The following is a 23,046-nucleotide window of genomic DNA, read 5'->3' as shown; positions in this document are numbered from 1 at the left end:
AGGAATCTAAAGGCAAAACTACCCCATGCAAGATTGCCCACGTCTCCCTGCCATGCTGCGATGCGAGGGCTGAGAGCAAAGGGTCTGGGCAAGCAGAAGAGCAGCTCTCAGCCCTTCTGCTGCTGCTTTTCTGTGGCCAATGCATTACAAAAGCACATGAGGAATGTTTGCTCAAGAACTATTATGGCAATTATGTGCCCGATACATTTATCAGCGTGTTGCATATAACAACAGTGTATATCCACCTAGCAAATCAGCTATGTGTACTTCTCTCAAAATACTGCTGCAGAGCTGGTCCCTACTTTTATTGTGGTTCTACAGATGGGTAAACTGAGGCACAGAGAGGCAAAACTACTTGCTAGTAAACAGCAGATCAGTGGCAGAGTTGGAAATAGATCCTAGGCAGCATGTGCTGTGTCTCCACTCTCCAGGAAGTTTTTAAAGTTTATGCTCTCCTGAAGAGTCATTATGGGGCCTGGGTTGGGTTTGCTTGTGGGTTGTGTCATGCACCAGGGTCTTCTCTAGTGAGAACATTTTACTGCTGATATAACTGCAAATCAGACAGTTTAGTGACCATCTCTTCTTTGCAATAACAGACATATTTTGATGGACATAATGACCTACAAATCCTTTTTGTGATTTTGACCTTACAGAACATGCCTTTAAAGCTGTATTAGGAAACAAATAAAATTGACAACTTTTAGGAAAAAGTGCTAATCCTGAGCCCATATTATGCTAAACTTATCTGCTTTCATACTTTATACTCTCAGATAAACATGCAACCAGTCTCAAACTATGCCATGTTTCCACATTTAGGCTGAAACAACTGGAGTAAAAAAAAAAAGAAAGGCAAACATAGGTACCTACACCAAAATAAATGTTATAGTTTAAAAATATTCTAGAAATATTCTTGCAATATTTTTATTATAGTATTTAGGGGCTAAGTGCTTTAAGTAATCAACATTTGGGATACTAGACTCAAATTGTAAATTTTGTCATTTTAATCCCACTTTGGAGCTAAGAGTACATCACTGTGTCTTGCACAAGCACACAACATTAATGTGGCAGGGAATGATCATACTCTTGGGCAAAGGGTTACTTGCCTCCTTTCACTTTTGCAGTTGCATTCACTTCCCAAGAAAGTCTAACTTTAAAAAATATTTTTATGCAGTTAAACTTCTATATAATGATGACAGACTAAAAAGCTAAATGAATAACTACATAAATTTCTCAAGAGCAATATATAGCAGCATTTCATTTTATAATTGAAAAGGTACTTATATTTACATATACCCTATTGTTTGATAGGTAATAGAAAACTGCAGATGGGCCTGAGCTGAGACTGCTGATTTGAACATTCCAGAGCTTTTTTTTTGGGAAGATCTGCAGAACATCGTCTTCCTCTACCATCATGCCAAATTCTGCATCCCAGGAACAGATTACCCACAGGCCGGAATGCGCTCAAAATCCAGGTCTGCAGTTCAGGCACATCCTTATACAAAACTGAAAGTATTGGTGTGTTGCAGTACTGAGGGACAACACAGCTGGGGGGCAGCCAGGTCCCAGAGCGAGGCTGCATCAGTGCCTGGGAGTTGCCCACAGACATGGAGACCGAGTGGGACCAAAGTATTATGCCTAGACGAGATGCCTGGGTGTGAATTTGTCTTTGACTGCAATACTACTTTCAGCACAGAGGTAAATGGAGACAAACACGTGGAGATATGACACAAAGGAAAGTTTTCAGGAGGTAGGGAAAGACCAGCATCTCAACTAGTCTCATCACCTTCATCCTAAGGGCTACTTACCGAGTCTGACCTGAGATCCTGTGTGAAATGAATTTGGGTAGATTCAGCTTTACTTTAAATAGTCTGCAATCCGTGTCATGGAAAGTATACTGGCCTGTACGCTGAACTTGGCACCACTGTCAGCCTCAGCTAAGGAGAGGCAGAGACTGAGGTAATGTGGGCACAACCAGCTACCAGACCCTCAAAAGTGGTCCTACAAGCCAGACCTGCAATGTTCTAAGTGCATCAGTTCAGGAGACTCAACACTTTGAGGGAACAAGACTAACCAGTGAATGAAGAGAATTTCAAAGGGCTGCTAGTCCTTTCAATACCATCCTGCCCAAGCACGCACACCAAGATGTAAACAGTATCTTTCCTGTAGGAGTTTCCCTGGGGAATCAGTGTGATGCAAACATAGAGAAACATGGAATTTCACAAAGGAACATTTTTAAAGACAAAATAAAAGTGTGGTGCAAAAAGGAGGCTGATTATGAAGTAATAATGTTTAAAGCACATCTTAATAACATCTCTTTCAATAGCAATGCTAATTGCTAAAATCTTACACTTTGATTTCTTCCACCTGAAAAGCCTTCAGCCATGAAAACTGCATAGTCACTAGACCACAGATAAATATCCTGGGATAAGTCACAATTTCAGGCCCATTTTGCTTGATTGCTTAACAGAAACCTTTGCTCCCTTTTTAATAACAAAACAGTAAGATTGAAAAGAGTGAAGCATCGGCGTATGAAACCGCACAGGCTGGAGAAGCACATAGGTGACGCCTCTTACCATTTAGAGGGAGACACCTCCCATTTAGAGGGAGACACCTCCCTCTGACCCATCTGTGATAAACCACTCTGGCAGATCACCCTCTCCTCAGAAGATTTTTCTGACACTCAATTCAAACATAAAAGTAGGGAAAGAGAGGAAGAAGAAGCGGGAGGCATCGCAACATGGCTTTCATGGGATGCAGCATGCAGTGCTTATGCCTTTGTGAGGCCTTTTCTCTGGGCAGCCCAGGTGGGTGAGTTTATCCTCCCTTGGAGTAGCAGCAAGCCTGGAGAGCAGCCTGTTTTTCTCTTCTGGATCACTGATGCGTGCGCTGTTTCTGAAATGAAGTCCTTGGCCACAGAGCTCCCTTCGTTGCCTCATTTCACCCACCTTGCATACTCTGTGTGTGTGCTTTGAAAGTTTACCACCTCCTGCGCCTTGGCGGGGTTTCGGGGATTATACGACCGCATTGTTATCAACTGTTTTGTTGTTTTGGGAGGAGGTCATTGCATATTCCGACCGACTGGTTCCATTCTCTTCTTTTCTCATTGGTTTCCTTGGGTGATCCCAGGTTTGGTGACATACAGGCAGGGAAGGGAGAGAAGAAAGAACAGAGATCAGCATCTTCTTTGTCAATACAGATTGAAAGTGAGGACATGTAAGGTACATAATAATACTGAACTGCTCTCTATTTTTCCCTTTCTGAACACAGGCCAAAGCAGTAGCTAATTTTGTCAAGCATCATAGTCCACCTGGAAGGTGACAGGTCTGATCCTAAGGTGTCATGATGTGCTTTTGGTGTCCCCATGCTAGTCTGTTAATGCACATAGGTGTCCCTGTTGCATGAGATGAAGGCTGCTGGAAGGAACGTCCTCCACTGCCACCTTATCTCTGGAAGACAGGTTGGGATGTTGGGCTGGGTGCTGGGCTGGGCTCTGCCTTGGGGCAGTCAAGATCTTTCTCCTCAAAGTGTCTTATCATTCAAACTGGGATGATGACCAGTCATGTCCACCAAGGACCCAAGTCACTCACTGGTCATCAGAACATCACCATGTTCAGTCACTAGGAGTGGACTCATCTGACCAGTGCAGATGTGTACACCTGTGGTGACCACCCCAGACAATCTCCACAGCCAGTGGAGAAAAACAGGTACTTAGAAAACACAATTCAGAACAGCTTAAAGTGGACACCCGAAAGACGTCAGATGCTCTGTGCCCAAGGCATTTGTGTTTCCCTCCGCTGTCAGTAAAGGCAGGCTAGTCTGCTAGCCCAGATACAGGTGTCTGTGTTCTAGGTGTCTGAGCTAGTGACTGAAACATGGTGCCTGCTGCAACCTACCAGACTTCCAGCACCATTGCCTTCTTGTTTTGTTTAGTGGCCACTCCTACTATTTGCTAACACTGTCCAGGATCACGTGTTAATTGTGAGAAAATGCAAGAAATTCTCAACAAGTGCAGAAAGCTATCAATGATGTATTATCTGTACATCATAGAGCAAAACAATTTCTTTAGGATTTTATAGTTACTCTGAAAAGGGAGACCTGAGCTTAAGTCCTCTAACAGACCATGTTCTATCTTGTAACTGCCCCCCACATCTTCCCTTCTCAAAAGTGGCTTAACTTGAAGCTTTAAACATAGTAGGAGGAAAAAAGCTTTGTCCTTTCCACATAGATATTTCAGACATGAGTGTCTTGAGTTTAAGGTGTTGCTGAGGGAAAAAAGAGGACCAGACACATGGATTACAACAGACAGCTTGTGCTATTGCTCTTGTCAATGTTTAACAAAACAAACAGAAATTAGCAAAAAATTGTTAATGATATTTAATTTCAGCAAAGTATTAATGAAAGATTTATGGAGAATGATTACAGAAAGGTAAATTTATTTGCTTGTAATCTCAAAGAAAATACTTCTGATTGTGATATTTTTTGTGCCTGTTTACCTGGTAAGAGTTAAAGCTTGTTAATATTAGTCATGATTGCAGCTATTAGAGAACGGAAATGACAGGGGAGACTAAGAGTTAAGGAGACTAAGGGGTTTGATGAACTGTTTTTCAGTGCTCAACATGCAGTGCCTGTCTGCATCTGAAACGAGGTCATGTGGGTCTTTCTTCTGTGACACTGAAAGCACATATCCACCACACCACATCCCTGACAGGAAGAATGGAGAATCTGATGGCAGTGCTTATTTTTTTTTTTCAGGGCAGAATAAATGGTGTGGCTGTCTAAACATCTTTGCTGCTTTCAAAAATTCTTTTGTTTTTCTTTTCTCCCAGTTCCAAACCTGTCAATATTTTAAAAATTAAGACATTTTGGCCACTTTTACTTGCTTTTTTTCTCCAATTTACTCCTTCTTTCTTTGGTCTCCTATGTTTCTGCACCTCTCCAGTTCCATTTTCTTTCCCTGTCAAGACTTCCTCATCTTTCTTTATGTTAAAAATGTCTTCCTCTCATTTTAATCTACTTTGTTTTGTTTTATAGTAGTGACTTTAAGATGCACTGCTTCAGTTGTCCTGAAATTTGTACTTCCCCCTCCCCAGGCTAGTGTCCCAGCACAGACCTGGGTGTATTGGAGGCTCTCCTCTGATGGTGAGAGCTCTCTGCAGACCCTGCTAGACAGGTTGCCAGGGATGTCACACCACTGGCACTTGCATGCAATGGAAGATTATTTTTTCAGAGCCTGCAAATAGGGGAATGGAGATTTTATCAAAGTTCTGCTTCTGCCTTATCAATTGCTCAGGGTTAGTGCTAGCAAAACAGAGCACGTATTTTCTTGAGTCTCAATGTAAAGACTCTTGTTAGATGCAAAAGTTCAGGCTCGGAGACTGCTCGGTTTAACTCCTCTCAATTTGTTTTCAAATGCACAACAGGCAGGGATTTGGGGCCAGACTTGCCCCAGTTACACCATTTAAATCACTGGCTTGGCACACTGGTATGCACTTGTCACCGTGATTAAATTGGCCCATATATTTAGCTATACAAGGTCATTTTGGCTTGTTGTGATTTTTCAAGTGCCCTCTTACATTAGGGCATTGGCTCTCGGTGTGCCACTAGCTCTGTGCCACTAACTCTTTTTACACCAATTTTTGTTGACTGTTGAGATCCAAGCATGCAAAGTTTCTTGCACACCAAGGGGAACCCTTTTATCCTATTTTCTGCCTAATAAGCCAAATTGTGCATGATATTCCAAAGTGAAATACTCTAAGCCCCCTTTCAGATGATAAGCTATGGACACGTATTTATGCATTTCCTTTCCAGGGCTGCTCTTCACTGGTTAAAGGGATGTTTCAAATTAGTGAGGAAATGAGTAGGGAACTATTCATATCTCTGACATACTCACTTGGTGGCAGGCGAAACAGGCTTTTCACTAATAAGTGGTTTGCATTGTTTTACAGTATAATTTGCTATACATTGTTTAGCAAACAAATTGGGTCTTCATGCCAAACATCTGTGAATGAAACTCTGGCCATGCAACTCTGTACAGCTTAGCACACGCCTGAAATGATGCCTCAGAGTCCATAATGACCTCTCCACCATGCATGCATTAACTTGTGCGAGTCCTAAAATCAAGAAAGCATCAAACATAGTGTATTTAATAGTGTATTTCACACATCAAGCTAAAATTTCAGATGAGGTTCTGATCACATTATACATCTTATTTATCAAAGAATTTCATACTGGCTTGTCACAGTGGCTTGTACCAATCCTCTGCAGAGTCCTGGATAAAGGTCAATGTACTGATGCACATTCAAACACAGTTTTTACGTTCTACTTTTAGAAAAAAATTTAGAGGAAACAAAGTTTTTGGCCCTTTATTATGTCTAGTCACAAAACTTAAGTTTGTGTATTCGACAAAACCCTCCTTGCCAGCTTTGGCTACTGTGTAAATTTGGCATAGACCTTCTGTTTGTCAGGCAATTATGTGATAGAGTACTAGGAGAGGGCTTCACCTCCTGTCCCATTTGTACACACTTCAGAAAATCTCTTTCTATGACTACTCAGACAAAATCAAGTAAAACCAGAGTAGACTATACATTTAATCATGACTTTATCACGCCTCATTATAGGCTTAATAAAGTCCTGAGAAGAATACAATCACTTTGACATGGGAACAGATTTTTGTCCAGAATGGTAAGCTGCAAGAGAGTTTAAAACTCCCAGTGCAATCCACATTTCACACACTTCCAGGTGCTTCATGCTTGAAAGGGATGAGAGTTTAGAATAAAACCTGATTTCATAACACAGCATGAGTGTTGCAAACCTGTTTCTACTAACTACCTCCATAGCAATGTCTCTGTTAAGTGCCAGTGCATCCAGCCCAGCATCTGGGAATGCTGTGTTCCAAGGAAATCCAATTAAGCTAGGAAGGGGTGACCTTGGGCTGGCAGCAGAAACATGACAGGATCTCAAATTCACCTCCTTCTGGGGTTCCCATACCTGACTCAGCACTGCCAGGAGATACCTGTCTCCAATTGGGGATTTGCTGCCCTGGATTATTCTCTGGGGAAATACATATCCTATTTCTTCCCAAACAGGAATAGAGGGTCATTCTTCTTTTCAGGTATAGTTAGAGGAGGAAAGACTGGTTTTTTGGCATGCATTGTTGGAGGGGATGACCAGTACTCAGAAGTTCAAAGTGAAACTTCACTCTTTGCTGGGCAGTGGTATAAAATTCTAAATTCTAAAAGCCAACTGCAAAAATCTCTCTCTATATACGTATATACATGAAAGATTGCACTGTATGGGTATCAGTATCAACTGACAGAGATCCTACCAAAGGTGAAAGCTATGAGGCATCTCTGTACTGTCTTTGCACAATTGTGTCTGTGCCAATGTAAGGGGTGCCCATGCCAAAAATCCCTCCATGTTTTCAGTTTCTCTCAGGAAGGTGCATTTAGAAACATGTAAAGAGCTCGTCTCTCTTCTCATTGCTGTTTTACTTCTAAACAAAGTTCTCTGGGCAGCTCCATTTGGCAGCCCCATTTCTGGTGCTGGCATGTGCTGGGTTGAGTGTGTGCCTACTGATTCCTGGGGCAAAGTGGCTGAAGGGAGAAGGCAAATGAGAGAGCTTTTTCTCTTACATGTGCAGTGATCTCAAAGCTCTTCTCCATAACCATATTTCATTAGCTATCAACACACAAAAGACAACAACTTTCAATAAAATTTGGTCTCATACAACACACCCATTTGCTTCATAGAATTGGTCTATCCTCAGGGGATATGTAAATAGAAGTACCCAGAAATATCTGAGCCACCTATATATCAGTAGAGATCAGCTGTAGTGGCATCTTTCTGGGTTAAAAAACGTCCAAAAATCAGGGTATTTTATTTTCAGGATAGTTTATTTTCACTCAGCTTCATCTCCAGGGCCAGGATGCTAGCAGTACCTGTGGCAGCTCTGCTGAGAGCTCCAGGCTAGACTTCTGCTGGAAGCCCAGACATGATGATGTGTGGGCTACAGTCACACTTCAGATACATCCTTATTTAGCAGATAGGAATGGAAGAATACATTTTGTCATGTTATTCAATTACTAGATCATCACTCTGCATAATCTGAATGTTTATAAGAACATAAAGAACATGAATGGAGGCCGTTTACATCTCAGTACTGGGGGTGTTCATCAAACTGTTTGATTCATGCTGGCCATCAGTCATCAGAGGTGAATCACTGTCCACGAGAGCAAGTGGTGGGACAAGAGAAGTTGCTTTCTAAGACTGGTTTGTGAACAGGACTCCTGCTAGAGAACCTCAGTGCATTGACAACAGTTACTTTCAGGGACACAGCCATTAAATTTGTGTGCAACCACACACAGCCAGACTTGCTGGCCAGCCTGGTGCTATGGCTTAAATAAATGGGGCTCATGTTGGAGGAGGACACTTCTCTGAAAATCTTCAGAATCATGGAAGTAGTCACATTCTGACTTCTACCTTTCACTGTCTCAGAGACACAAGAAAAAAAAATCAGTCTGGATATATTTTATTTGACAATGTAAAGACAGAAGTCAAAGAAGAAACCCTAATGATGAAAATTCTCCGGAACCTTGGTTTTTCTCTATTAAATTAGCCAATGGCCATATGTGGACCATCTATCTGTCCAGAAAACAGGCAGTACACTATTCATTACTCGTAGGAAGAGGTTACTGGCTCTACTGCCTCCCACATACAAAGCAAATGTTTTACAGTTATAATAAAAAGCAGCTCCATCTGGACAACTTTTAGCAACACGCTCATTTCAGCTCAGTGTTTGTCTCCCAAGGCTTTTACATGTATCCCCCATATTTCCATCTCCACTCAGGTTAGTTAGATAGTCCAGCATCTAAAAGACCAACAAACTGTCTTGTCCCAGTGTTCATTACTTTTTATCACAATACACGATTTTTTTACTTACTCTTCCAAACTAGGAAGTGTTATAGGTATCTTGGATGATATTACTTGCAGCACTTGAAAGGACTATGTATATTGGGTTATTTTCAGTTTTAGACATTTGATGGAGTTCTCCTTCCTCAAGCTGCATTGCTCCTTATGAAAACAAATAAAAAGTCTTTTATGAATCAGAAAAGGCCATTCTTTCCCTAGAGACCTCTGAGTACTTCAATCTTAGCCAAACTGAACCAGTGGTCAGATGATAAGTAATATTTACCAGAGCAAGTAATCATACAATTTTTAACATCTTCAGACCTTTTCTGTCTGTCTTGTGTGGAGAGGGTGAGAAGATCTGTGCAAGTGCTCTGTATAGTGCTAGGACAATTATGCAAAAGGAGAAAGTCTCTTTCACAGCTCTGCAAATCTTGTTGCAGGATAGCTTGACATAGCTCCAAGATATCAACTGCCAAGGAGAGCTTCTTCTTTTCTGACTGTTCACGTGAGTGTTTTGAATCGTTAGCTGCGATTTACAGCTAACTCGGCTCTGCCTCACAGCCAATTTTAGCTGACCAGTTTCTGGAGTATATTTAAGCCCTGCTGGCATGTGGGCGATTTTGGTTTTGGGATGGTTCACACTCAAATTCCCTGCTCTGTGCATGGATTGAGCCTTTGCTGAGTGTTTCTCTCATGGGAAAAAAAAAATCCATACTGCTTGGCAGCCATTCATCAGCACTTAAGAGGCTCCCTGAGCTGGTGCACTTGGGCTGCAAATCATGGGGGGCAGATCTCTTTCTGCAGAAGTGCACCTCTCTCAGCCTGCTACAGTCACTCTGGGTACATCTAAAGGGAGGATTTGGATTGTTCAGATTGCAAGTAATTACAGCAGATTGCAGAGCCACATGTGAAATTTAAGAAGTGGAATTTAGTCTCCATTTATTTTCAGCAGTGCAAAGTCAGAGTAATTCCACAGACTTTGTTGGACTTGAAGAGGATTTGTTCTGATGTTACACAGGAAGAAGATCTGTCCCTGGGAGACAAAGGTGATGGATGCAATCCCATTTCCTGCTAAGTCTTCAATTAAGCTAACTTCAGAATTATGCTCCTGCATGAAACCAATCTTAAGGAAGAGAAGCAGCTTTATTATTACAATGCTGGACAATTAACTGACATAATTGATAAAAGTACTTTCAATGACCCCTCACATAATAACCCTTTCTTTGCATTCCCTCTAATGATATTTAAAAGGTTTTATTGACTGGAGGGATATTACAGCTGACATTATCCATGGGGTGTTCTCAGTGTAGAATATGCTGTCAATATGTTTTGATTATAAAAGGAGAAAAATGAATGGGACTAATGTAAAAAAATGAATTCATTATGCCAGCTTTTTATACTGGCAAAACCTACTAAACAAGATTAAAAAAAATTAAAAATTAAAAAAGGGATCAAATGCATGAAATGAAGGCCAAAACAAACATGTCTGGAGGATAGTCACAGCCATAGTCATGCCTGGCAGTAGACTATGCACTGTCAGTGCCCTTTGGGGCACACTCTTGCTCCTCAAAGACCTGTCCTGTTGCAGAGCAGTGCAGGCAGCTAAGGCACAGTCATGGAGCTCAGTTCATGGTGCTCCATGCTCTGCTAAGGACTGCAGAACCAGCCTGGGATTGGAACTATGTATGCTCCATCCAGAAAAATGGGATTATTTGTAACTCTACTGCATTAGGCATGATCTGTTCCCACAAAACTGAGACGTACATGTTCTCACAGGTGCTGGCATGAGGGCAACAAACTTATCTGCCACTCTGTAATACAATAAAACCACTGGAAGCCCAAACCTATATCTCTCTCTTAGTTCTTTAAAATTCTCTAGACTTTCCAGAATGGATTGAACAACTATTCAATGCTCGCTATCCTCAAAGTGCTTAACAAACATTAACTAAGAAAACTGGAGAAATATTAGAAATATTTGTGTCCTTACAAAAACATGTCCACATTGGAAGGGAAAGTGGAGCAGGAAAAAAGAACAGGAATTCCCTACCATGTTTGCAAAATGAATGGCTGTTGATGCCTGTGCTCTGGGTCAGGGTGGGCATCAGTACTAGAAAAATGTGGGGTTGAAATAATAAGGGACAGAGAGAGGAGATGAGCAAGGGCTGCTCTTCCCTGCTCTCTTGCTCTCTCTCAAGGACAGTATGCCCCTCATCAGTCAAGTGACTGTAGATACAGGCATTTTGGGCAATGGACTTTTCCATCCCCCAGATTATGGTACTTTGTGTCCAGATATTTTGCTGAATGCAGATAACTACCTTGCCATTTAATCACTGTCGAACATAGGCAACAGCTTGAATGATGGAAGAATGAAGAATGAAGCTACTGCTATTTCACAGAATCATTTAAATATAATTTTACAACATTATTTAACTGTATGATAAATTGCTGTCGAGATGAACAAAAATTCTCTGCAGATCTTCTGTTACAGAAATGTCTTTGAAAGAAGATTGTTTGCAACACAAATAAATGCAAGGAACTGAGAAGAAAATTAAAACTCATAAAATTAACTGACCTTTGCAGCTATCTAGATCACTTTGCATTTGAGGCAATCTGTCTCTGCCTTCAACCAGACTGAGACCACTGACTTTTCATGCAGCTGCTTCTGGCTTTCTCTACTCACAATGAAGTGTCTTCACAGCCAGACCCTGCTCTTTGCAGGATAAATGCAAACACCATGTCCATGGACTGCATAGGATGGTCCCAGCCTTCCTATGCTCCAAGTGTGCAATGGGGAAAGTCCATGAAGAGGCAGAGAAACCAGCAAGTCCTGCTCACTTTGATGTCTTTGCAAAGATTTGGATTTATGCAGCTTTAGACAATTGTAACTGGGGACAATTTCTCAGGAAGAATTTGAGTTTAGCCAGTCTCTACCCTGGCTTCTTAGGGCTCAGAGCAAGTGAAGGGAAGAAACTACAGTTCCAGCTGTTTGGGAGTATTAACATCTTTCATAAAGGTTTCATGCTACTGTCTCAAAAGGCAGACATTAAAGGCAGCACAGTTTCTCCACGTGGGTCCTCTTTTCATGGCCTCATTCAATGGCTGGAATGAGGAACTATTTCCCCTATTTTCCCACTCCTACCTCTCACACAGCTGGGATCAGACTCTTTACATACACCTGTTTACACACATCATAACCCCCTGTTCACTCCATCACCTGGCATTAGCTTGGGGAACGGATGTCGTGACGCTCATCCCCATGAACGTTCTCTGACACGGCTAATTAGCCAACGGCTCTCCAAGGTGGACAAACCAGCAGCATCGTTCTCCAGCCCAGCCACACCAGAGGGACTGACCATGTGCCTGCTGATGGAGGGGGCTCTGGAGTGAGAGTGAGGCAAGTGTGCTGTGGAGAGGGACCACCCCAGCAGATACCATCTTCTCCCATCCCAGCTCTGCCCACACTGACCTACTGCGTGTCTCGCCTTCACCGCACGGCTCTCTGAGCAGGGAGCTGTGTGCTGCTTAGCAACCCCGCAGCACGATAATTATTGAGCACTAAGTACAGGGGCTGGGGAGAAAGAAGGACAGAGGTAGCAGAAATCACACCGTGCAGCCCCTCAAGCAGTGGCAGCACAGGTCCAAGGGGCTCAGGTGGCTGTGATTGATGTGCACCCCATGAGTGTCACAGATATGCAGAGGGGGACCCTGTCTGCACCTTTTCCCTCTGGACAATGCAGATGTAGGCAGCAAACAGCAGAACAAGGTGAGAGAGTGTGAGATGTGATCTCCCTTCAGCTGGGACCCTCAAAACCAACTCAACTCACCAGGAGCTGCAGTTGTTCAGCCAGTGGAGAAATCAGGCTTTACTGCTTTTACTCAAAATGCACTGCAAATCCTCTGCAGAAATAACAGGCAATAAGGCCACCAACGAGGTTTCCATGGGATTAACTTTTGTGCAGAGGGAATTTCTGAGTGATAAGGAGCTGGAATATGGATCTACACCCCCACCCTATTACCGTGGGTACAATTTTCTCTGAGTCGTAAAAATATTGACCCGGGACTGCAGGCTGCTGCTGCTGGGTTCTTGCAGTCCTAAACTCAGATACTCCAGGTAATCCAGACAGAAAGTTTATTCAAATGTCTCTGCACACTGTGCTGGGTATGCCACAGCCACAGCTTTGGCTTTTCACCCACATGGTCAGCCATAAGCACCCTCACACCAGCTTGAAAAAAGTATGACTGGATAAAAAATTAAATGAATGCCTAAGAAAAATTGATTTCTTTTTCTTTAGGAAAAAATGTAATAAAAACATAATGGTGAGCCTTGTATCTCTCCTATATGTTTCAAAGCTCTGTAACTTGTATCTTCTGTTTGTGTTGGGGTAAATCAAGAATGCTGCAACCAATTAGACCAGCATGAGCATTATATTCTGTCACAAATGTGTAAAACCCACCCATGGCTATCAGAGTTGCACTGAGGCAGTAACTCAACAATACTTGGTTTTATGGGTAGACTCCTGCCCATTCAATGTGGTATCCTCATCTGCAGTAGAAAACAGAAAAAAATGGCAAGTTTGTTTCTGGCCACACTGAAAAATTCATTTGTCACAGGACAGACCATAATTCTCTACAGATTTCTGTTGGCATCTTTGTCAATATATCACAAATTAGGAGTAAACAAGTGCAAAATTATCCATAAGAGACTTTTCTGTGAAATAACTGGACCACTTGTGTTATGCTAAGGACTAAAGCCTCTTGGAGGCTTTCAGTGTTCCTGGCTCTGAGAAACTGTGGAGCATTTTATCCATTTATGCCCACAAACTTTCTCCCTAGCAGAATTTGTGAGTTTGCATAACTGAGAAGAGACAGAGCAATCCTGCCCTAAACAGTTACAAAAACATGTAGTACTTATAAAAATCCTAGACTGACAGCACTGGAGAGCAAATCCTTCTGCTTTTCTGACCAACACATTCTGCACAGACAAGAGCAAAACAAACTGCTCTGCACAGCAGTGCCCATGTGGCTTGGCTAAGGCATCGCTCCAAGTAAAAGGCTATTTTATCCACTTCACTCATCAGCTCTTGAACTGTCAAAAGAGCCTAACAAGTAGTTGCAATACTTTTGCTATTCTACTTAAAAAATGACACCAATCCTTCATCATCTTGACACACCCAAAAAACATTGGGCAGCACACACTACCAGTCCACTGTCCAAAATCCCCACTGATGCCACGGAATCAGCAGAATAAATACAGCAGAGCTCTGGCATCTCCACTGGGCTTGGATCAAGCTGTAAAGCTCTTCAACAGCTTATTCATAAATACTACCCTCAAAATTGTTGCACAACCAACATCCAGACTTCAATACTGTTTGGTAGAACAATTGATTATCCTTGTATTAGCACTCAGTCTTCATCAAGCAGGGCTACATTTAGTTTAGTAAATAGTGATAAATTTGAAAGAACACAAGAAAACCAACAAAAACTCTCCATCCATGGAGATATTCAAAACTCAGCAGGACACAGACATAAGCAAGCTGCTCTAGCTGACTCTGTTAGGGCAGAAGTTTGGATTAGATGCTTTCAAGCTGTCCCTGCCAACCTCTATCATCCTGTGATTTTATTAACTCATTTCTTGATAATTAAAAATGGGATCTCCTACAGAAAGATTGGTTGCTGAGGGTATTGAAATTGTCTTTAGTAGATCATCTGCAGCCTCATTCCAAGGATGGGAGTCAATTCACCACAGGAAGATGATTAGGCATAGAGGGTAAGCAACACATGGGAATGTTGGGCTTTGGTTAGAGGTTACAGAAGACCTGGACAGTAGTGTTCAGTGGTAGAAACTAATCCTGTTGTTGATAAACATCAACATTCAGACAGTGGAATCAGGCCACAATGCAAAGATCTTTTCCTTACTTTTCCAAAATATTAAAGTCTGCCTTTTTCTCAGATGCCCACAGTAACATTTCCAGGGTTTTTCTATGATTCTTAGGGATGACTTCTTATGGATTGATCCCTTTTGCAGTGCTGATCTGGTCTGGCATCAATGAATTGCATCAAAGGCACAGAGATCTGCCCCCACAGACCCTCTTCTTCCCTTTGGGTGTCTCCCACTCAAACAGTAGTTCTAAACCTCTCTTTTCCACCATCTCATTCTGTCTTCTGAAGTCATTACTGTCTTTCCCTTCACCTGCCAGGAATTAAGGCACCATTTCAGTACAAACGCCTCTAATGTGTCAGGGAGAATAGGAGAGATGAACAATTTCAATTCACCTTGACCTGTCTGTCATCAGTCATGCTGAAATTGCTCTTCAAAGCAATTAAGTACATTTAGGATTCTGTCTCCTCTGCTCAGGCTAAACAGCACTGTTTTGTTGCAATTAATACTGATTTTGGACTAGATCATGCTTAGTCTCAGTGGCTCATAGGAGATGACAATGTAGAGGACAGTTCCTGCTCTTTGGGGGAATGAGTGGTGCAAAAGTGGCTGGGGAAAAAGTGAAGGGCTATGACCATTTTAGTGGGACATAAATCCCTGCACCATGGGGCACCCTCACCACAGCCCCCACTGCCAGTTCTTGGCCTCTTTAAGAAAGTCTCAGTCTCTTCCCCTTGCTAGTAACTTGTTAAACAAAGCCAAATTTCAGAATCTTGCTCCTGCTTCTGAAGCTAGAAGGGGCCATAAATCATACACAAATGCTAAGCACCCTAAAAATACCTGAACAATGAATTTTAAGACAGTTTAAATATGACCTGTCATTTTATTTCAATACAATATTTTCTTCCATTCAATTATTATTTGAAGGTGAACTCAGCAACTACTTAAGGAAGTGCCTATGTAGGCATTTATGGTACCTTTTTCTCAGGCTGTGAGACACATATAAAACAGTGGCTTCAGAAAGTTAGAACAGTGAATAAAAGGTATATCATGTAAAGCTTGGCTATCATCAGCCCACTTTCCCTGCTGATCTAGCAGGAGGGCTCTTTGGCAGCAAACCCTGCAGGACATCTGAGAACAGATGGATCCATCCTACTTGAAATCCAGCAGAACCAAGGAGCCACATCACCAGGCACAGTGACCTACTCATGGGTCATCTCAGACTATAGGGATGTTCCAGAGATACTGAGCATATATTTTTCACATGTTTGAAAGCCATCTGAAACACTCCCTGACAGGTTGAATAGCTGGCACATCACTTGTCATAAAGACCAGGATGCTCAGCTTTGCTTTTCCCTCCAAGGTTTGACAGATGGCTCTGTTATCTTAATTTTATACAGGGAGCCAGGGATTTATTTTTCCCTTTTATGTAAATATCTTACTCCCCTCACAGACACTGACACACAGAGAGCTGCAGAAACAGGATTACAAACTGCATGTCCTGCTCTCCCCCATCTCAGTTGCTTATTTACCAAACAATTCTCGTTAATCCTCTTTACTGTGTTTGCTTCCCTCTTCCCTCTAGTCTTAATGTCTTACTATTATTCAGGTACTTGCAGATGTTAAAAAAAGCTTAAGAGACAGTCACCTCCAGAGCTGATTTAAATGAATTGAATCCCACTGATGTTGAATCTGCATTGATTTACACCAGATGAAGGTTTGTTAGAGCTGCTGGCATTCGTGGTGCGCTTGCCCAAACCCAAAAATCACATAATACTGAAATAATCTGTTTTTCTCCACTCTGTGTTAGTTTATGGATTGTCTTTAGACCTCCGACTTTTACTTCTTGATTGAAGTCTTTTGGGGAAAGAGTGAGAATGGCAGGTTTTCACAGACAAAGATACGGCAGAGAATTACTTGGAAGTAGTCTAGATTTTGAAGCAGTTATTCATCTGCTCTTTCTATGTGTTACAGAAATCACTGGTTGTGGGATCACTTTTTTAATCCATGAAATGTATGGAAAAGTCTCACTGCTTACACTGAGACTGAGCCCCAGCCAGTGATTAAGCCTGTCCTAGAAATCTACAAATGTCACAGATGGTGCTGACTATCGTCTCTATTCTTCAGATGTGTTACGGAAAAGATTCTTAAAAGAAGAACTTTTTTTTTTTTTTAAAGTAGAAATACCCCTCTAAGACCAAGACCATAGAAAACAGCTATTTCTACACAGCCAAACTGAGGATGCTTTCAACATGTAACCATTTTGCAGCACAAAATAATATCACGTGTGGTCTCCTCTGGTGCTTGATCTGTGCAGCAGCACACATCTGTACCTGGTGTGCCAGTCATGTAGTGTCCAATGCTGCAGTCACCAGCAACACACAGAGGAAATTTAGAAGTTGCTTGAAGCACCTTTGAACTATCACTCCATATGTTATCTTCCCAAAAGTTCAACCCATCTGAGTATTAAAGTTGATGGATGCAACTTGGTGGAAGTACCCTCATGGCCCAGAAAGGTCGAATCCATTCACTGGGATTGATTTCAGCATTTCTTATGACCATTTCATATGGAAGAACCTGAGTATTTCCAGGGTAGATTCAGAGATGGAGGTAGTAGCATACTTGCTTGGTTCTGGTAGTTATTGTATACAAAGTAGCACCAATCCCCTTGGCTGTATTTTATTACAGATCGCCTTAGCGCCTAAAGTTGGTGATACACTGAAGTTTTAGCTTCTATGAGGGAAAACAAACTACCCCAGAAGACACAGTTTTTATATAGATTGAATAAAAACACAGTTGAGTTATGATACCTCAAGGTCACTACCTCTCTTCCTGCTACAGAAAAGCAGACATAAGAGAGTTTGACTGGGTCTGGCCCTTTGAAACCAGTAAATGAGATTTCAACTTAAGCTCAATAGGATTTTTCTTTTTCCTTTTACTCCAAATTTGATTCTTATGAAAGTGAGGGATTAATACAACAGAGCCAGACTCAACAAAAATAAATCCCTGCCTGCACTCCCTACTAAAGCATTTAACCCTTGTTACACCCTATAACCAGAGACTGCCGTTACTTCACTCTTCAGCACCTCTTCAGTGGAGATAGGAGACAGAGTTGTCAGAGGAGCTGCAGTGACAGAAGTCCCAGTTCCAGGAGATGTGCAGGAAGGAGGGCCCAGGAGAAGGAGTGCAGAGGAGAAATGGTGGCATGAGGGTATGAGAAAGGACAGGGCAGAGCATGGTTATGGAGCCCGAAGCTGGGAACACACTGGAGGAACTCTTGGCTTTAGCATCACCCAGATTAATTCCCTTACTCTTTCTCTAGTCACTTCTACCTCCCAGCAAAAAACAGAGTGAAGGATTTCTCACATTGGCTAAAGCCAATTCAGCTCAATGATATGTAATAATATTGTGTTGAAGCCAGAGATGCTTTTCTTGTGAAGCATCTGATCTTATATCCCAGTATTTATTGGTAGATGTCTTTTACAGTGGATCAAGAAACCTGAACTACTGGGGAATGCTGCCAGGCCCTTCAGGGCATTCTTTTAGCAGAACTGTTTTAGCAAGGACTCATTGATGAAAATAAATCCTCTAGTTACCCTGTAAAATTATAATTAATACGATTTTCTTTCATAGCTGTTCATTCCACATCTGAGCAGTTTTCAGCTTAGCATTTGTCAGCAATGTGAATGTCAGAAATAAGAAGATCTAAGAGGAATTTTCACTCTTCTCTGAGCCTAATGCCTGTTCAAGCAGCTGACTTGTAGGTTGATATTCATACTGTTGACAAATAATGGGTGTCTTCATCAAGTATCGGTATTATTTTGCACTGGAACAAAGCATGAGATTGTATGTGAATTCCCCAAAACTTTGCAAGGCAGCTCTAAATTTGTCTCTTTAAATTTAATTGCTGTTCCTCCCATCTATTGCTCCCATCTACCAGCATCACATCAGACTTGAAAAGCAATTCCTCATGAGGTACAAGTTGCTCTGGAGAGTTACTGCTCTCATGCAAATATTTTGCAGCCTGGACACAAATCATTCACAATTTGGCAGTGGGCTGACAAATACAAACGAGCAGCAATGGCAGACTAGCAACTACAAGTGTGAGACTTTGCACTGTGCTACCAATTCAATTGGATGCCAATCTCAGTCCTCCAAAGATAATTTTTCAAAGTGCAGTTGCTAGAGTGAAAGCTTTCCAGCTCCCCCAAAATAATAAACATTCATTTTAGCTAAACTAGAATAGCAAAAATACTTAATGTACATTTAATAAGAACTAAAATACAGACTTTCTTTTCTTGCTGGAATTCTCCCTTTTTGATGCTCTTTCAAATCCTGCATAAATTTTTCAACAACCACAAAACATATCCAATGCTCCACCATTGTGATTTCCCCACTGAGGCTCAACAAAAATCTTGCAATCACACTGCACACATATAACATTTTTCATGAAAAGTGTTTTTATTTATTTTCCTTTTTTCCTCACTCCAAAATATTATCACTCAGAAAACATGAAGTTGAAAAAAACAGTCATGTATTCCAAGCTGAGATTCAGATGTCAATGCAGTGTCTCATGAGAGCTATGGATGGGAATCCTGCATTCTCTGCTGCGGGCTGGGATACCTGGATATACTAATAGCTCCCAGCCAAGACCCTGACAGAATGAATCAGTGACACCACGAACACTCAGCTGTGGGGTTCTGTCAGAGCCATACTAAAAACAGTAGAGGAGAAATGAACCTTCATTCATTTGGCCTACAATTCCCACAAATTACTTTCCCTTCTACATCAACCCTTTGGACGTGCATTTGGAACCCTAAAATGGAAATGTTAAAGTTTTGACCTTTTCCACCAGAAATATAAAATTTTATTTAAGTGAAGAAATTATTTTCGCTCATATTTTTCTGTGTAACCAAAATCAATACTTCCCAATTACTCAAGGCCTAGGCAAGTGCAGCTATTGCAAAGACAGTGAGCTGAAATGGCTGCTACACACTGTTGTACATAGGCTTCACAAAGGCTTTTACATTAAGAGAGAAAGGTTTTGAAGCAAGAATAAATTAGAAGTATGGTCTCCAAATGAAAAACTACACATATTACTGTAGACTTTGAGTTACAAGAGTTTGCATTAATTTGAAATGCTAAAATTAGTAATGGACCTGGGCCAAGAATCTCACATCCCACATGTAAATTTTGAACGTTACCAGAAGTAGTGTTCCAATATAAGTAGTACAGTGTTTCCTACCTCTACACTTGGCCAAGCCAAAGCTCTCCACATTCACCAGCAACCTGCAGCAATTTGACTTTGGGCAAGTTCTTACTAATCTGAACATTGTGGTTCTGTCCTGTTCTTAGTTTTTCTCTCATGCCCATGACTGCATTGAACTACACCCTTTACACATGCAGGATATGGTACATGAAGTGACTTTCCAATGAAAACACACATTGGCTAGAGGATGCATTTTGCTTTTTGGATGCCTTTAAACTAAACATGATACCATGAGACAAGTCTTGGTTCAGCCTCTGTGGGGCTGCATTGCCCTAAGCACAGTAAAAGCTTCTGGAGTCTTACCTTTTTATGGCTTTGTAGCAAATGATGACAACTACAAAGAGGAACACTAGTGTGGTGCAGCATACTGCAATGATAATAACCAGGCCTGGCCACCAGGTCTCTTCAGTGGGACAAAAGGTAGACTTGGGAGCTGTAAAAAGAGAGTGGAAAAATACATTAATTCTCCCAAATCAACAGGGTATTATCAGATATGCTTCAGTCACTCACGCAGCAGCACTACACCGGGATCACAGATACAAACAAAGATGTTGGTTCACATTTAGGACCCATTTCTTTCTTTTCCCCAAGCAATCAATTTCTCTTATTGGTACTAAATATTTCTTGTCACAGTCCCCAGATCAAGTTTTCTGTGTCAGCGTTACTACAATCTGGTACTCAGCACGAAGGAGAAAGGCTCAGCTCTACTACCCATGGAAAACATATTCTTCCTCTGCATTCACCATCTCCAACTGCATCAGATTTAATTTTAGAGAGGGATATTATGCTGATAAGAGCACGTTTTCAAACCCCATTAGGGGAGGTTAGTTGGGAGCCAAAGCAGTGCCTACCAATCCGTATTGTAGCTAATGTTACTGTAACCTTGGAGTGAGGAAGGGGGATTTGTTTTAAAAGAATATGAGTTCTATTACATTTACTAATTGCTTTCAGAGTGTTATAGTTGACAATCTTATTTTCCTTTACACTACCTTCGAATTCTAAGCCAAGTAGTCAAGATATGTTAAGATTAAGAAAAGTTAACTTGTGGAAATACAAGCTATTATTATTATTATTATTATTATTATTATTATTATATTTTTCTTCTTACATTTATATTTTTCTTCTTACATTTAGAATTGTCTATTTAAGTACCATTCAAAACAAGAAATATTTTGTATCCGGTGACATTTAGTTAAAATATTTTCCTTCAGGGCTATGTTCCTTTTCCCATGCTTTGAGGGGACACATTTCCTGAAGGATGGTGAGTAACAGCCAATGCCATGAGCAGTATCAGTGTATTGCAGAGGGAGGAGAGAGCCTTAATACTGCCTCTGCAACCACATAAATTCCATAAGAACTCTGGTCACCTTAAGTGACATTTAATAATGAATCAGTTGATGGGACTGTCTTTATCTATATTCTCAGCTAAGTAGGTGAGAGAATGAAATATAGCAAAAGGCTCTTTTATGAGTCTCATTGATTAATTTGATATTCTGGATGTCCAGTTATACACATCAAAAATACTTGCACAAGTTAAAATATGTCATCAGTCCAGTATCATTTATTGTGATCTGACATCTCCTCTGTCTCCTGTGTTTGATTAGGAAAAGATACACATACCCATATATTATCACTCAATAGATTAAATAATGAATTACACAATTCCTGAGAAAACTTCTTTTTTCCAATTGCAAGATGTATAGAGGAGTTGGCAACATTCACCCCAAGGAATCTACAGCAGCACCTTAGATAAAGACTAGGTAAAGAACTATAAGAAGCAATTAAACTAATAAACCCAACAGCTTGATAACTAGTGGTTCCCAGCTTCCTCTTTGACTATGTTCACTTCTAGAGTGCCCCAGCAACTGAATTTCTACTTTATTATTATGTCAGTTGCAGAAGTCTGTTTTCAGTGGGTGATGGAACTATTGTTTTTTGATAAAGCTAATGATTTTATTATTCTCTGATAGTTTTCAATGTTGTTAGATTCCAGAACAGAATGCATTTCAAAGAGGACAAAATGTTTGCACGAAGGAGCCAGCAGAGTCAAGGTTAACTCTACCTCTCTACCTTCCTGGTGCTGTCCTGAAAAACACAAAAGGAAGCAGTGAAGTAAAAGGAAAAACATCGATCAGCAGGTGCCACGTAAAATCTGATGAGCCCACAGAAGGTGGGAGAAGTTGGGCTATCCTTCTCTAGCCCTTGGTCTTCTTCAAAGGCAGGATCAACCAAACTGGTCAGAAAGCAAACTGGTGGTGTGACTGGGCTGCTCCTCAGCACAATAAATGAGACTGACAAGTGGCAGAGGCAGGATATACAGCCAGGCTTGTCACATGTCTGTATACCATGTAGTCCTTGATGGTTTATCACAGTATTTTTCCACAGAGAATAAACAGATATATGTGGGATTGAACAGTAAACATTACTCCTCAATGCAGTCATTAATGATAGAAAAATAAGAATTGCTAATGTGGAAGTGATGCCTAATCCACCTGGCTCAGGTCCTTTCCCCACTGGTCCAGACTGGGCACTCAAAAAGAAGCACAAAAAATCACACTGGAAGCTACCAAGCTGTTTCTTAGTGGCTCATGGTTTCATACAAATATAAAAATTACTTTATATTTCTACTCCTTATTAATGCGGTACTAATCTTGTTTTCCTTTGAAATGTGCACTCCTTTTTCAATAAGCTCATAGTTAAATGTGCTTTTCTGCCCTTCTCAGTATGTGTTCACATAGCCCTCATACCCTTGCATTTCTATGTCCTTAATGCATTTCTGCTCGCAATTATTCTCTGAGAAAGAACTGCATTTAATCCTCTTATGATGATGGGAAGGCTGAGCCTGGCCTGCATGGGTGTCTCCTCTGTGTGCAACTAGAAACATCAGCTGAGAGGGCACCTTCCCAAAGAACCAGCAAGATGCCCGGGAAGAACCCCATCTTCAGAGAGGAGCCTCCTCGTGAGCCCCACACTGAGCTCTTGATGCTAGGGA

At 41.3% G+C, this 23,046-nt stretch overlaps 1 protein-coding gene across 2 annotated transcripts in view; it reads right to left on the bottom strand.

Annotated features, from left to right (window-relative positions):
- Positions 1–2,696: 2,696 nt before the first annotated feature.
- The window catches only part of PRIMA1 (proline rich membrane anchor 1), a 45,997-nt gene continuing 25,647 nt past the window's right edge, over positions 2,697–23,046 (bottom strand). Inside the window, exons 3-4 of one of the 2 annotated variants that reach the window (XM_068192540.1) lie at positions 20,358–20,487; positions 2,697–3,111 (exon numbers count right to left, since the gene is read on the bottom strand). In XM_068192540.1, coding sequence (XP_068048641.1) covers positions 3,012–3,111; positions 20,358–20,487 — 230 coding nt within the window. In that variant the 3' untranslated portion in view covers positions 2,697–3,011. Of the gene's footprint in view, positions 3,112–5,938; positions 6,111–20,357; positions 20,488–23,046 lie in introns of those variants that run through there. The other variant, XM_068192542.1, reaches the window with a different exon arrangement.

This window comes from Anomalospiza imberbis, chromosome 6 (genome assembly GCF_031753505.1).
Source record: "Anomalospiza imberbis isolate Cuckoo-Finch-1a 21T00152 chromosome 6, ASM3175350v1, whole genome shotgun sequence".
In the NCBI taxonomy this organism is placed as follows: domain Eukaryota; kingdom Metazoa; phylum Chordata; class Aves; order Passeriformes; family Viduidae; genus Anomalospiza; species Anomalospiza imberbis.
The sequence above is the reverse complement of the archived record's forward strand: the minus strand, read 5'-3'. Positions and strand labels throughout refer to the sequence as shown.